The 13,954-nt window shown below is 40.4% G+C and overlaps 1 protein-coding gene across 1 annotated transcript in view; it reads left to right on the forward strand.

Annotated features, from left to right (window-relative positions):
• Window positions 1–13,954, forward strand: part of LOC311158663 (netrin-4-like) — a 44,718-nt gene that overhangs the window by 14,229 nt on the left and 16,535 nt on the right. The window contains exon 3 of the mRNA XM_084214231.1: window positions 4,900–5,163. Coding sequence (XP_084070357.1) covers window positions 4,900–5,163 — 264 coding nt within the window. The remainder of the gene's footprint in view (window positions 1–4,899; window positions 5,164–13,954) is intronic.

Genomic DNA, 13,954 nt, shown 5'->3' on the forward strand with positions numbered 1-13,954 from the left:
GATTTCTAGGGTGTCCCTAAGCAGACTCAGTCACCATCAGATTTTCTTCTGCAGCTGTGCCTATGCTACTTTCATGACAGCTGCACACTGATATTTAGGGAAACAACTGGGAGATTTCAGAGCAGTCCATTACAGCAAAATAAATAAAAAAAAAAAGAACAGAGCTTGCTACCAGATAGAGATTTCATTAGATGAGAAATAGCTTTACAGTGAAAATCATGGGAAGCTCTTTTCAAAACTTGCATCTTAATTAAAAGAAAACCCTTCTTTTTCATTATTCTCTCTTCATATTTTTTGTGTTAATGTAATGGAAAATTGAAAATTCACACAGTATCTCTGGCAAATGAAAAAATAATAATATTTCTGTCTTTCTGCAAAAGGCAGAAGTCAAATGTCTATCTGTATAGAAGGAATTTGCTTCATAGGCTTGAGGATTACCAACCTGAAAACTGAAATAAAAGGAACAAATAACAGTGAAAAGGTGGAATGTCTCCTCCTACAGCTCATCACTCTAGGAGCTCAATAATACTTAGATCCATTTATAATCTAATCTTTAATACATTCATGCATCCATGGTTGAGATGGCCAAACTCTTATCTCTTGCCTGTAGTTATTAAAATTGCATGTATGGATATCCATCTCCAGGAATTCTCAGGGAATTTTCCAGATACAAGTTTATTAATATTCCCCCCATTGCACAAAGTACTTGAATATCAATAGCCCATTTGTATGGAAAGAAAACAGTACATAAAACTGAGTTCCTACTGAAATCAATCCAGAACCCCATGAGGCCATAGTTATTCACTGAGCATTATACTGAGCAATTGTGCTGGGGCTGTGACCAAATAGTTGCATTCCCCTCTCTGTATTTTCATCAAAGCAATACCTTCTCCTTTTTTAAAGAAATAAAATTCTTCCCTAAATCATATAAAATTGTCAACCCATATATATAACCACCATCAATATCTCTTAATTTAGGGAACTATCTCTCTTTCCTTAGGGAACTATAAACCCAAACACATTAATTCAAAACATAGTCATGCATTCATAACACAGAAAAAAGTTTAGGGATTTTGTTTTGTTGGGTTATTTATTTATTTATTTTTAGCCAAATTATGCATTTATGGAAAAATAATTCCTGAGATGTGAGATACCAGTTCTTTTTAAAAATTTATCCCAATCTAGAATTATTTGAATCAATACATATAAGTAGACTAATGAGGAGAAATTACAGGTACAAACATCTTTTTCTTGACAGTACAGCAATCTGTGTGTTAAGGAACCACCTTCTGACTCACACTTTCATGTGAGACAGAACATTCAATCAAATATTAAAAGTGAGGCAAGAGATGATGATTATACTATCCAATTGCCTGTGCCCAAGGATTATAACCACCAATATTTCAAGGAGAATGGGACATCCAGAAGAGAGAGAAATTGAATTTTCTAGTTTTATGCATATGTGAAATAAATGCCAAACTGATTTAGTTGTGAAATAAAACTGCTACCTCTGTGCAAAATGTAGCTCACCTAAATCTATTTCTATTGGCACAATATATCTGCTGATCAAAATGTCTTTGATTTGTACAAAGTTAAGGAAGGTTAACTCCTTACTGGAGGTTGAATCCTAGAAGAACATTTAAGCAGCTCCCAGAAGACCTCAGCAGTGTTATGTCACCCAAATCAGATCTTTAGCACTTAACAAGACTTGCCTTGGGAGAAATAAGGACAAGCAAATCCAGTCTCACCAGTGAGCTTACCCCAGACAGAAATGTGTCATGAATTAATCATACAAACAAACTCTTGTACCTCAGCTGGAATGGAATACTGTTTTTTTTTCTTAAAAGGATGCCACAATCCCTATGGGACTTCCAAGCTATTAATGTCTCTACTCACAAATGATGTTCAGTGTTCTAATGGGATATGGAAAATGCCAAAGCAACTCCTCTCAAGAGAGGCAAGGCCAGAAATGAAAATATTTGCAAAACAATAAAGCCACAGGAAACCAAACCTTTTTCTAAGCTGTCAAGCAAAGAAACAAGAAACAAAACAGCTTGGTGAAAGCAAGTGGCCCTTTGGTGAGAGAAGAGCCCCTGACAGCTGCTCTTTGCCTAAAGACCTCAGTGCTCTCAGAATGCCAATTATGACATGGGGAGGATGGATAATTGACTGGAGACCCCAAAATATGAATCCATCTGTTTAAACTTGTCATTCCATGTACAAAATAGGTTTCTAGTAGTGCACAGGGTTTTCTTACCATAGTACAGTGCAAGACTATTGCAATCAAGAAGATGTATAGTGCCAGAGAGAAAAAAGAAATATTTTAGCCATTATCTGCTGGTTTTTTTCAGACAGACCCAGTAAAACCTCTTTTTCTTCACCTCATTCACCCTTCCTCTCTATCTCCTGTGAGGAGTCCCATAGCTATCTACTGGCTGTTCACAGCTGGGATCTCTGGCACAGACATGAGGCCTCTTGCCCAGCCTTGTACAAAGCAAAGTGACACAGAGTCCCCAGGCAGTGCAGAGGAGAGTGGCTTTATTGCAAAACCCAGGCCTTTTTAAGCAGTTTTAGCAGTTTACACAGTTTTTAGGCACAATAAGCCCAAGCCAACCAAGCACCACAATGTGGACACGGGCTCTCACGGCTCTCAAATCTCTCACATCTCTCTACCCCTATTCCAGCTGAGTCACTCTCCCATATTTCCTTTCTGCCTAGCCTAGGCAGCAGGCCTGAGCCATGCTTGTACAAGGGTAACAGGGCCCTTATTTTATAAGGCTTTTCCTATATGCAACAGTATAAGAAGGTTACTGGCAGGAGCAGAGCAGGTCTTGCAGAAACCAGTGCTTTATCAATTACCTTTCAGATGTCTATTTTATGGAGTGAAGTACCTCTAGCATTTGTGTTCTCAAGCCACTTATCTGGTGGGTATCCTCTGGAGGTCCATCAGAAAGGAGATACCATCTTAACTAAGCATGTATATTAGAGAAACCATAGACAAGAATGCTAAGTGTGACAACACTTTAAAAAGTGTGAGCTTATTAAAGCTAGTGACTAAACAGATTGCTTTGCCCTCAATTCCTCTGGTTTATGCCAATTTAAACAGCTTCACAGGGACTTTTAACCATTCTTCAAGATCTCTGAGCTCAGAAGGCTCTTCAGAACTTTTCCACCCAGTTCCCTGCCTTGGTCTTAGTTTAGCTGGCCACAGGGGAAGGAGATGAGTGTGTCTGTACACAACCGGATGCTCAGGACTCTGAGAAGTCACTCCACCTCTGTGTGATCCCACAGAGAGACTGGGAAAGAGACAGGGTTCATATAATGGTTTCCACCAAAAGATCAGACCATCCTGGATTAGGGGAACTGGACAGATATGCAGATTTGGTCTTTGTCCTGTGAATCCACCAGTAAGGGGAATGCTGGGCACCTGGACAAAACAGAATGAGCCATTTGCTTATGGTTCCATTGACCAGGGGAATGCAGACACCAGGGTGGAAACGCCTGGGCTATTTTGTCATGGCTTCATTGGTCAGGGGAATGTGGGCACCTGCATTGCACAGCCTGGGCAATCTGCCCACAGCTCTATCAAACAAGGAGCTATGGGCATCTCTGATCTCACCAAGCAAGGCTGTTTGCAGCTTTGTAAGTAGCTGACAGTATAAGAGAAGAGAATTAAAAGGAAAAAATAGAACAGAGTTACTAAATAGAAAACACTGTGGACAGGTGGGAGAGGTACCACTGCCTTTGCTGGGTTCTGTGCAAAGCTTGGCAGCTGATTCTTTTAGTTAAGGGTATTTGTCTCCCCATGTGCCATCAACATGCAACTGAACTATCTACTAGGCATGTTCCACAAGCTCTTTTGTGGCTTCTGCAAGCTAAAAGGAGCAAAAGTATTTTACATGCTATAAACATTTAAACTGATCAGTTCACTAGGAAGAAAGAAAAAGCAAAACAGAGTGAGAAAAAGGGAATCCCTATGGAAACAAAGATTTCACTCTGCTAATACTAACAGAGTGAGTCAGACAGAGACTGTGACCACTTATAAAGCAGGGCCGAAGAATTCCAAGGGCAAATGCCCTCTGACCTGATGGAAAAACTCAAGCAGAGGAGAAAACCACTGTCAAATTGGAGTTAGCACATCTAAACCTGGAAACGTGCTAACCGTTCTCTATTTCACTGGCCAGGACTGTGGTGCAGCTCTCCATTATCCACCCCTCCCAAAAGCAACAGAAACAAGCACACCCCAAGAGACAGAGAAAGGTAGAGTGCTGGTGAGCTAAAATACAACAGTCACTGTTAAACACCAGATTAGAACTGTGATGCTCAAAGCCCAGCTGTTGCTGCTCTGGAGAACTATCAAACAGCAGAAGTGCTGTGACAAAAGAGTAACAACCTGCACATAGCCAGCAGGCACCAAGCACCTCGGGTCCTGTGAACTCACTGCTCTGTAGCTGCTTTGAAGCAATAAATCACCCAGCTCTGTGCACAGACAGGGCTCCCTCAGTGTTCACCTGCCCTAAACAAAGCTGTGTTTCCACCACAGTTCAAGTGACCTAGGAAAAAAGTCTGATCCCAGTTTCCACTTCTTTCACAGATGCCCTTAATGCCTTTGTTTACCTGACTCCAGCACTCATGCTAAAGTCATGCTCCTAAAATGCTTCCAGAAATTGGGATGGCATTAAGGCTGCATTTTTGCCAATAAACCTTGGATTTCTCTGAGTGACACTATTGTCCCTGGGCTCAGAAACACAAGGAAGTAGATTTCTCTTGTCCTTGACATATTGCCTGTACTGCAAGAAGTGAGGGCTTTCTGCTTTTTCCTAAAGATCATCTTGGGATATTTGCTGTGTATGCAGAGCACTGTTGTCAGCTCTGGGATGTGAACTTTGTCTCTTTCAGGTGATTTATCGTGCCTTAAATCCGGCCAACAAGATCGAAGACCCTTACAGTCCTGAGGCTCAGGATCTCCTGAAGCTCACCAACCTCCGCCTGCTTTTGTTAAAAAGACAGGAATGTCCCTGCCATGGCTCAGGATTGGTAGAGAAACCCCAAAGATTTGCCCACTATGCTATTTATGACCTGATCATCCGGGGCAGCTGCTTTTGCAATGGGCATGCAGAGGAATGTGAGCTTGCCAACAGGACAGGAGTCATGGAGAACATGGTGAGTTCCAGACATTTATAAGCTTACTAGACTTGCTACTTGCTTCTGCTGCCTCAGCCTAAATGTATATTTTATGTGTGATCCTGTCCCAGCCTCCCTAAGCCTATCCAAAAAAAGGACAGCACAGTCAATCCACATTAGTGAAACCTACACCAGTCTGGGAAAATATTTCCTATACTCCTTTCTACAGTTTAATGTATAATAACTGCTAAAAACTCTGGAACTCTTAAACTCAAATAAATTGCTAAAACCATGGACCTCAAGATACCTATAAATTGAAACTGGTCTTTGTAATTGGAACTGAGGTCCAACCCCAAATACAGTGAGTGAAATCTCCTACTTATATGCCTGCACAGTACTGAACTAATGTCTTTGATACAAAGGCTACCCTGGGCAGAATTTCAGCATCAGATCTCAGATTTTCTGAGTCTGTGTCACATGAGCAGTTCTGTCATACTTAGGGTTTCAGCCATCACTTTTAGACTTTCAACCTTCTGTTACTTTCACAACACAGACAGCAACACTCAGGATGTGAAAATAACATCTGCTCTCCCACTCTTTTATCCATGCATCTTAAAATAAGTTACTGTATTTTTTTTTATAAAAAGCCAAACCTTGTAGTAAAATTATTCTGTAGTACTCAGTGTCCCTTCCCTGTTCAGTCTTTTACCTGCATTTGACTCCAGATTTGCACAAGAGGACTTGTGTTTGAATGCACTCTCGGGCATTGAAATTCAGAGGAAATTACTGATGACACCTTTTTGATTTAGCTGCAAGCATTGTGTAGAGAACTGTAATAACAATCATGGGGAGATTTAGTCTAATCAAATATCCAGGTACACCTCCACACATACATCAGAGATGGAATTCAACCCCTTTAAACTAGTCAATATCTCCCCTGGATCCAGAAGTCTCTGTCTCTGTATTGGGTTTTGAAAACCCAAATAGCCCTTAAAACTCTAGCCCCCAGTGCACCCTGACATAAAAGACTCAAGAAAAACATCATTAGCTAATTTCTGTCCCTTTAGATACATGGTACACTTGATATTTTGGTTGAAGTTATTTTGGAATGTGTATTCACTGTCTTCCTTTCAACTTTCCTAGGTTCAGAGGTAGATATTGTAAGATAATTAGGACTGTATGACTTTCAAATAATTTCTGAATCTGTTCCATCTGTGGTACAAATCCAAGATTCAGCTATACTATGTGATACTATCAGATTCAAATAATATAGACCCACTTAAATCATAACTGTTTGGAGAAAAGCTGTTTAGAGAGTGGATCGTCCTTACTGCAAACTGTTAAATAGACACATAGAGAAATCAAATAGATGAGTAACACACTAAGTGAATGCAGCTGGTAGAAAAATAAACATTCTGCCCATCAGAAAAGGAAAACACAATATTGTGTGTGTTACTGGCATAACCACTGTAAACTATGACTGGATATTTTTCCCACTGGTCACAAGGGAATAGAATCTTTTTGTGCCATCTATGACTTCACAGGGCAGAAGGTGAAATAGTTTGGATGAAATGCACTTCACGAGTGACTCATGTCCCAGGAGACCAAGGGTGGATGCAGCACATGATTCTCACAGATATTATCAAGTCTTTGTCTAAGCAAGAATTCAAACACAGCTGTGCAAAAAATAAGAAAAGCCTTCTGTAGTTTTAACTGTGTCTAGAATCCTAGAGGAGGCCTGGAAAAGACCACAAGTGGGCTGGTTTGTGTCCTCACAGAAAGGTGTGATCGAGCACGCCCGAACAATCCACTAGTGAATGCTTGTTGAGTGAGATTTTCCTGACAAAGAACATTCCAACCTTCAGTAGTTGTTCCAGTTCTAACCTTTTGAAAGCTCATCTTTAGTGCCTGCCTCAATAATCTCTGCTGCAAATTAAGGTGATTCCTCCTTGTCTCCTCTTCCCCAATGCCCAAAATGAGCTGTTGATATGATTGAAAAGTTCTCTCCATATCCTTCCTTAGGTTCTATTTTTGTACTAACCAGAGAAGTGTGAAACCTTAGGTGGTAAAAATGTAAAATTCTACTCCCAGATCACAAGCCTTGAGTGAAGATAATCATGCTACTGTAATCATCTTTTCTGTTCTTTAGACATTACAACTCAAGCCTTTCTCAAACACAAGAGAAAACCCACTCCTGGAAGATCCAGGTCCCTGGATCCTTTTGCATTTTATTTAATATTTACCAATAATGATATTGTAGTGGTGAGGGGAGAGTTCACATAGGTCCTGGTCTCCAGGTTTGGTTTACACAGCTGGCATGAGGGAGTTAATATAAGTGTTTAACTTTTTGGCTTGAAATACATCAATCTCCTTGCCTACAAGAAGGAGGAAAAGGCCTTTGTTGTTGAGGGATGAACACCAATGATGCCGTTCCCATCAGCCAACCTACACTGCAAAAAAGTCTTTGCCATTTTGCAATTTCTTGGCAGAGGAAAGGTGCTCTGCTTTCAGTCACATGGTAATGGTGACCCACATAAAACAGGGTGTGGAAAAGATGTTACAAACACTGCACATCCAGAAATAATCTGATTCAATCCACAGGCCACACCGAATATTTAAGGTACACCAAGTCCCAGGACACACAGTTTTTAATGTGGATGATCTTTCATCATCCACAGATTGAAGGCAGAGCAGCTTTGTTTCCTGGGTTGCTGTTAGGTAATTAAGTAAAATGCTGCAAAAAATAAAGACCTCCACAGAAAGTCTTAAGTAATATCAGTTTCAGGTTCTTAATTGTTCATAGTCCTCCTATGATGTATTTATCTTCTGTAGTTAACAAAGACAAAAACAATTTCATGTAGATTACAACTGTAATTGTTTGATATGGGATAGGACCAAAATCTGAGATCATTCTGCACATGGGTCCTAGAAAATTCATTATTGTTTAAAGTTGCAAGTCTGCTCTTCCTACTCTGACAGCAATCTCTTCCATATGTAATACCCCTAATGCTGCTAAACTGATACTACATGGAGGCTAAATAATGGAGAAAATTAAAGCAAATTTCTTAACACTATTGAACCAGTATTTTTCAACACCATTTTGGAGGGACTGGATGAGCTATGGCTGTTGGATAATCTGTCAATGATCAGTTTATTGTGGATATGTCACTTCAGTCATGGCAACCCTTTCAGCTTCTCTCCTCTCCACTGAGGCTGCCAATAAGAAAAGCAGCTCCATGAGAAGCAATGTCACAGATGCCACAGTGTCACAGCAACAAATGGATAAAAGAAAACTGCAGATTGTAAACCCAATGTCCAAATGATGCATCATTCCTCATATTTGGAAATCCTACAGAGTTTCATGCATATTTCTGGTCATAAGTTAGTGAAAATACAGTGAGATCCAAAATGGGCGCATAGCATCCAACGAAAATATTCTCTGACTTCTTATTTTGGAGCAAAACAGTAATACTTACTCTCTCTGTGGGGCTTTTTATGTTTTTTTTTTAAACAAGCCATGCACCCCCCTCAACACAATTTATCTAGACGACATTTCCTGTACAAACTACTGAGAATATCATGTTGGATAGAAGGAAAACTTTGAGATATCAAGATGGGAGCTGTAAATAGGCAAGAAACTTCAGGACAAACATGTCTTGAGTTTGAGGTCCGTTGCTATTGACAGTAATGTTTTCTTGGTTTCTGTTTAGCTTTCCTCTGATAGGAAAAATAATAGGAGACACAGAGATGTCATTCCTCACCCAATTTCCATAGCTTTGTATGGTAGCTAATGGCAAAATTCTCCTTTCTGAATATCACAGCCTGCATTTTTCAAACTCTTACAAATTGTTTCCCAGTATTTTTTTTTAAATTTTTATTAACAGGGGTTATTAACATGCTGTTACAAATGAAACAACTGCCAGGACCTAGCCAGCTGAATGCATCCAGTCTTCTTCTATGGCTGGATGCAACAGAACACAATCCTGTCCAAGGCACTGACACTGCAGGATGTACAAAGTTATGTGTGTCCCCACAGAGCTGCCAGGTTTAGGATCTGCTTTGATGGCCCATTTTAGGTGAGTCCAGAGGTGCTTCCAGAACAAAGTTTACAAAGCAGAAAGTGCACATGGACAGAACACCCAATCTAGACCAAAGTCCTTTTTGTTTGCCAAACATTTCACAATTCTCTTTCTAGCTCATGAGAAGTAAGTTCCGAAAGAGGAAAGCAAATACGCACGAAAACGTTTTTGTATAATAGGGTCTTTTTTGGTTTTTTTTTACTTGTTAATTTTTGGTACCTACAGTGCCAGGAAATTCTTACAAGTGGCCTCGGATGTTTCTTTTGCTTCTTTATCCTGTTTACAGAGACAAACTAGACTCCCTGTGGGCCTGATCCTCCACAACGAAGCAAATGGAAAGTTTTCCCCTTACTTCAAAGGGAGCAGGATCTGGTTCTAAGTAGGATTCCTTGTTTGGCATAATGGGGGTTACCTAAGGTAAAACTTGCTTTTTTTACATCAGTTTTCTAGGTGACCAGGCTGTGGTAACCCTTGTAAATATTATCTACTTCCTCTTCAGATATCTTGTGCAGTTCTATTCAAAATCCCCAGCTAAGTTTTCACATTATCTGATTCCAGCTGTGCCCAGAACTCAGAGATGCAAGAGATGCCACTCACTTTCAGGACATTTGAACAGTGGTATTTACTCATTACTCTGTGATTCAGGCACTCAATATTTAAATACTGAGTTTCATTCCCCTTTCTTCTTTCTCCATTCTTAAGATACTCACAAGAGCTTGTGACCTACTGTAACTCTGATGCTGCATTTCAGCCTGACAGCTGTTCATTGCGTGCAGTTTTTGAGGATTAATAATGGAGTTACTGGCACTGCGGGCAAAAATAAGAGGACAGCTTGTCCCCAAAATCAATAATAATCAAGGCAGAATTCAGAAAGAAGACAATAAGCAAGCAGAATGAAATATGAAATGAAGGAGGTGAATTCAGGCAGAAGGTAGAGCTGTGTTTTGAAATTGTTACAGGCTGAGTAATATTATGTTGTTACTGTTCAAAAATCTCTTAGGGATGTCAGTCTAAATATTCAGCTGAACACTATCACTGGTTTTTCTCCATCACTACCAATTCAGTGAATTTGGGAAGAGCAGCAGCTCATTGACTCACTCACTCACTATGAAGATAAAAACCTACCTGGGCTCAGGTGGCCCTGCCACAGGTGTCCCAACTCTACTTCTCCCTGTCAAGTTCCTGCTAACTTAATTTACCAAAGCCACCAAATATGAGCCAGAAACTGAGTTGCCTCAGAAAATACCCATATGTGTAGTACTTTTCTGACATTTACATCTATTAGCCCTTGTACCAGAAATCAGCCAGTGACAGAGGAATACAATGGCTTTTCTCATTCCTGATTAGAGCAGGAATTTGAACTCTCCATCTGCCCACAGCAGGCACTGTAATCTGGGATTTCCTCCCAGATCACTCATTCTCTTTGCAACTTTGAAAAAGTTGAAGGAAATTTTTAGTTTGGCCTCTTGTAAGTTGTATGTGCTCTCCTTATGACTTGATATTCAAGGATGTTTTTATAAACCTGCATAGATATGTCTTTTCATTTGGAGGGACTACAGAGCCCATTTGAACTGTAAGAGAAACAAAGCAGAACAGCAAACACTGTTTCATTTAACCATGAAAAATGACCCAGGAAGAGTCAATTTACTACAAGCAGGTAAGGGATAGCATCTGATGTCATTGCAAACTGCAGTATCCCAAATTTCTCTGGTGACATTATAGAGTGAACATAGAGTCCAAAGGCAAACATTTTTTCTGAATAAGCAACAGTTGCTCTGACCTGGAAGGCTTCCAAATTTACCCTTCATTCAGGAAAAAAGCCCCCAGATAGACTAAGAGTAGCCCAGGAGAAAGAGCAACAAACACAATGTTTAATGAAAGGACACTAGGTAAAGAAACTAAATGGGCAGAGAAAAAGCAAGAGGCTTCAGGTATCATACAAAGCTGAACAGAGTTAAAAAAAATTAAAATTGCAGGACAAAGAGGTGGAAAATTTTCTCTCACTTTCTCAGCCGTGAATCAGAATTCAGGTGAAGAAGCTTTGTGCAAAGATGACCAAGTATCATGTAATTTCTTGGAACTGTTGTGTGAAAACAGGATAAAGTTCTACACTACGTGCTGTAAATCCCCCAGAAGTTACAGAGCTTGATGGAAGAGCTACTGGATGAAACTCATGGCTGAGTACAGCAGGTCAAGCTAAATGGTTGGAACTGATCATCCTGGCATTAAAATGCACAAAGCTGTAACCTCCTCTATGTCCTGATCCAAAGCTGCTCAGGTGGTTGATGTACAAATCAAAGCCTTTGGCAGCAGCACCAGACTTGTAACAGCATGACTGTACTGTGAGACAGATGACGAAATTAATCCAGATTAAAAATACTAGTGCCAAGGGAAAAAAACCCTCAGTTTAGCTTTTTTCCAAACATGGCTTGGTTTTACAGCCCAGTTTATACATAAATCAGGGCATGATGTAAGTGATAGCATAGAAAGAAATAGTAAGGAAATGTCTCAAATTGAGATTGTCCAAAAAAAGTTTAGATCATGAAGCCACAGTCTGAGAACACAGCTGCTATACCAAAACACAAAAGTAGAACTCACTTTCACACAGCCATTAAAGCCAATGTGATGGTGACTGAGTATAGCAAAACATTTGTCTTCCTTTCCTGGATTAATAATATCCTCTAAATTCAGGTATGTCAGTTTATAAATGTCCACACTTTGCAAAATTGATTGGAAAGCTTGAAGTATGAGGAAGCCATAATATCTGCATTTAAAGCAGCAGTTTTCATCTTTCAAAGCTGACAGCTTGCATTAGTGACAGGAGCAACCCCCACTGAATGGACTTGGAGAGCAGGAGTGCAAGAACACAAACTATTCCAGGGGATGCACATGGGACTTCAGACTGGTATTATGAAATGGGGAGGTTTATACAATCCCAGTCTGCCTGCCTGCTTCTTTTTCTCAGATGCATTCCCCCAATAACTTTGGAAGACACCATCCAGTTTCAAAAAAATTTGTGAGAGCAACTGAACTCTCAATACAATGAATGGGAAAGAGCCTCAGAGACAAGACAGTTATGAGAGTAATGAGGAAAAGCAGATGAAGGGGGAGGTGTCATAAAAATAAATTTCATAATGTTTCCAAAGTACTCAAATATTGCAGCAATGAGCCCAGTGGAAGTTCATATAGGCCTAAACACTTTTGTACCTAAGGATCAGGACATGTCAAGTGATGAAGTGTTACCTAAGGAACAAAAGGACAAAGTGAAATATAGAGGTGATACAGAAACCCCCTGGATCTTCATTTTTCATCTGCTGTACTAATACATTTATATACATTCATAGAAATCGGTGTCATAAACTACTCAGGCTTTAGCTAAAACCTGGCTTTTTTCCTAACTGGTGGCATGAATCTTGCCTCTATTGCTCACACCTTGCTTTTTCAAGCTTCCTCCACCTGGATTGCCAGCTCCAGATGAAGAAGACTGAAGTATCTCTTACCACAGGTGCTTCTTTGTACTCAGATATCCTAAAGATTCCAATGACATTAATCCAGTGGAAATCAAAATGGTATTATTAGTGTCCTGAAGGCACTAATAGAACTTTAACAGCCCTGACTAGCCCCACCTGGGACTCTCACCCGTGCTCTCTGTCCATTGGCTTTGGGTCCTATTTAAGCTCAGCCCTGGGCACCTACTGCTTGTTTGCATCCCTGCCTCTGGCCCAGCCTCCTGGAGGGGTGTTGGGGCTTTGCTGTAGGTCTGTACCTTTCTCCTGCACCTTTCCCTGGCCTGTGCTGTAGCTTGTCTCTCATTCTCCCCTCTGAATTGACTTTGCATGTTGTGTCTTTCTTGGCCTGTGTCTTGCTGCTCCTGAATTATCCCAGTCCTTTCCTTTTTGTTTCTGTGGTGCTAGCTCCCTGCTCTGCCCACAGTGCTTGGGATGGTGCCCCTCCAGGAGGGGCCCAGCCTTTGCTGTTGTAACCTCAGCTAGCAGCCCTTTGGCTCTTAAAGAGCAACTGGTCCTTGTTGCTTCCTGACACTCCTCTTCTTATTAATCGTCATTATCTCCATGTAAATCTGACCCTGCTTTCCAGGGCATAGAAAGGTGTCAGCATGGTTCCCCTGGATCTGTACTTGTCTGATTATCGTCATATATATATTTGTGATCCAGGGCATCCTGAAATCTTGCGTTTCATAGAGATTGCAGTTTTCCAGCTTTTTGGTCACACTTTGGTGAGAGAAATGCAAACTTATTTTAGCAGTGAATAACAACTCAGGGACACACCTGTTCTCCTTGTACTGGTGTTGAATGTGACTCTCATATTCTCCTGTTTTTAAGCAGTATCCCATTTCCTATTTTATCTCACAGTTTCCTGTATTTCCTTCTTGGACTTTAGTCTCTGGCTGCCTCTCCTATCTCTTCCTCTCTAACAGAACAAATTGTCTCATTACTCACAGACACCTCAGCTAACCTTACTTCATCTTACACTTAAATGTAACAGGTCTCTTCCATAGCTCAGCTTTTCCTGCATTAACCAGTCTTTCTGTGATGGCCACTTACATCCATTATTCATTATTCTTGTGTATTCAATGTGAGTTGTTAATCTCTATTCCCTTTTCTTATCCAAATCCTTTCTGTAATTCATTGTCCCCTCATGTTGCACTCTCTTCTGTAGCTGTTTCACCTATGAATGCTGAGATTACTCTCCATGGAAAAAAATATTCCTTGATACACATGGTAGACTACTTT

The sequence above is a fragment of the Fringilla coelebs genome (genome assembly GCF_963513975.1).
Source record: "Fringilla coelebs genome assembly, chromosome: 13".
NCBI classification, from domain to species: domain Eukaryota; kingdom Metazoa; phylum Chordata; class Aves; order Passeriformes; family Fringillidae; genus Fringilla; species Fringilla coelebs.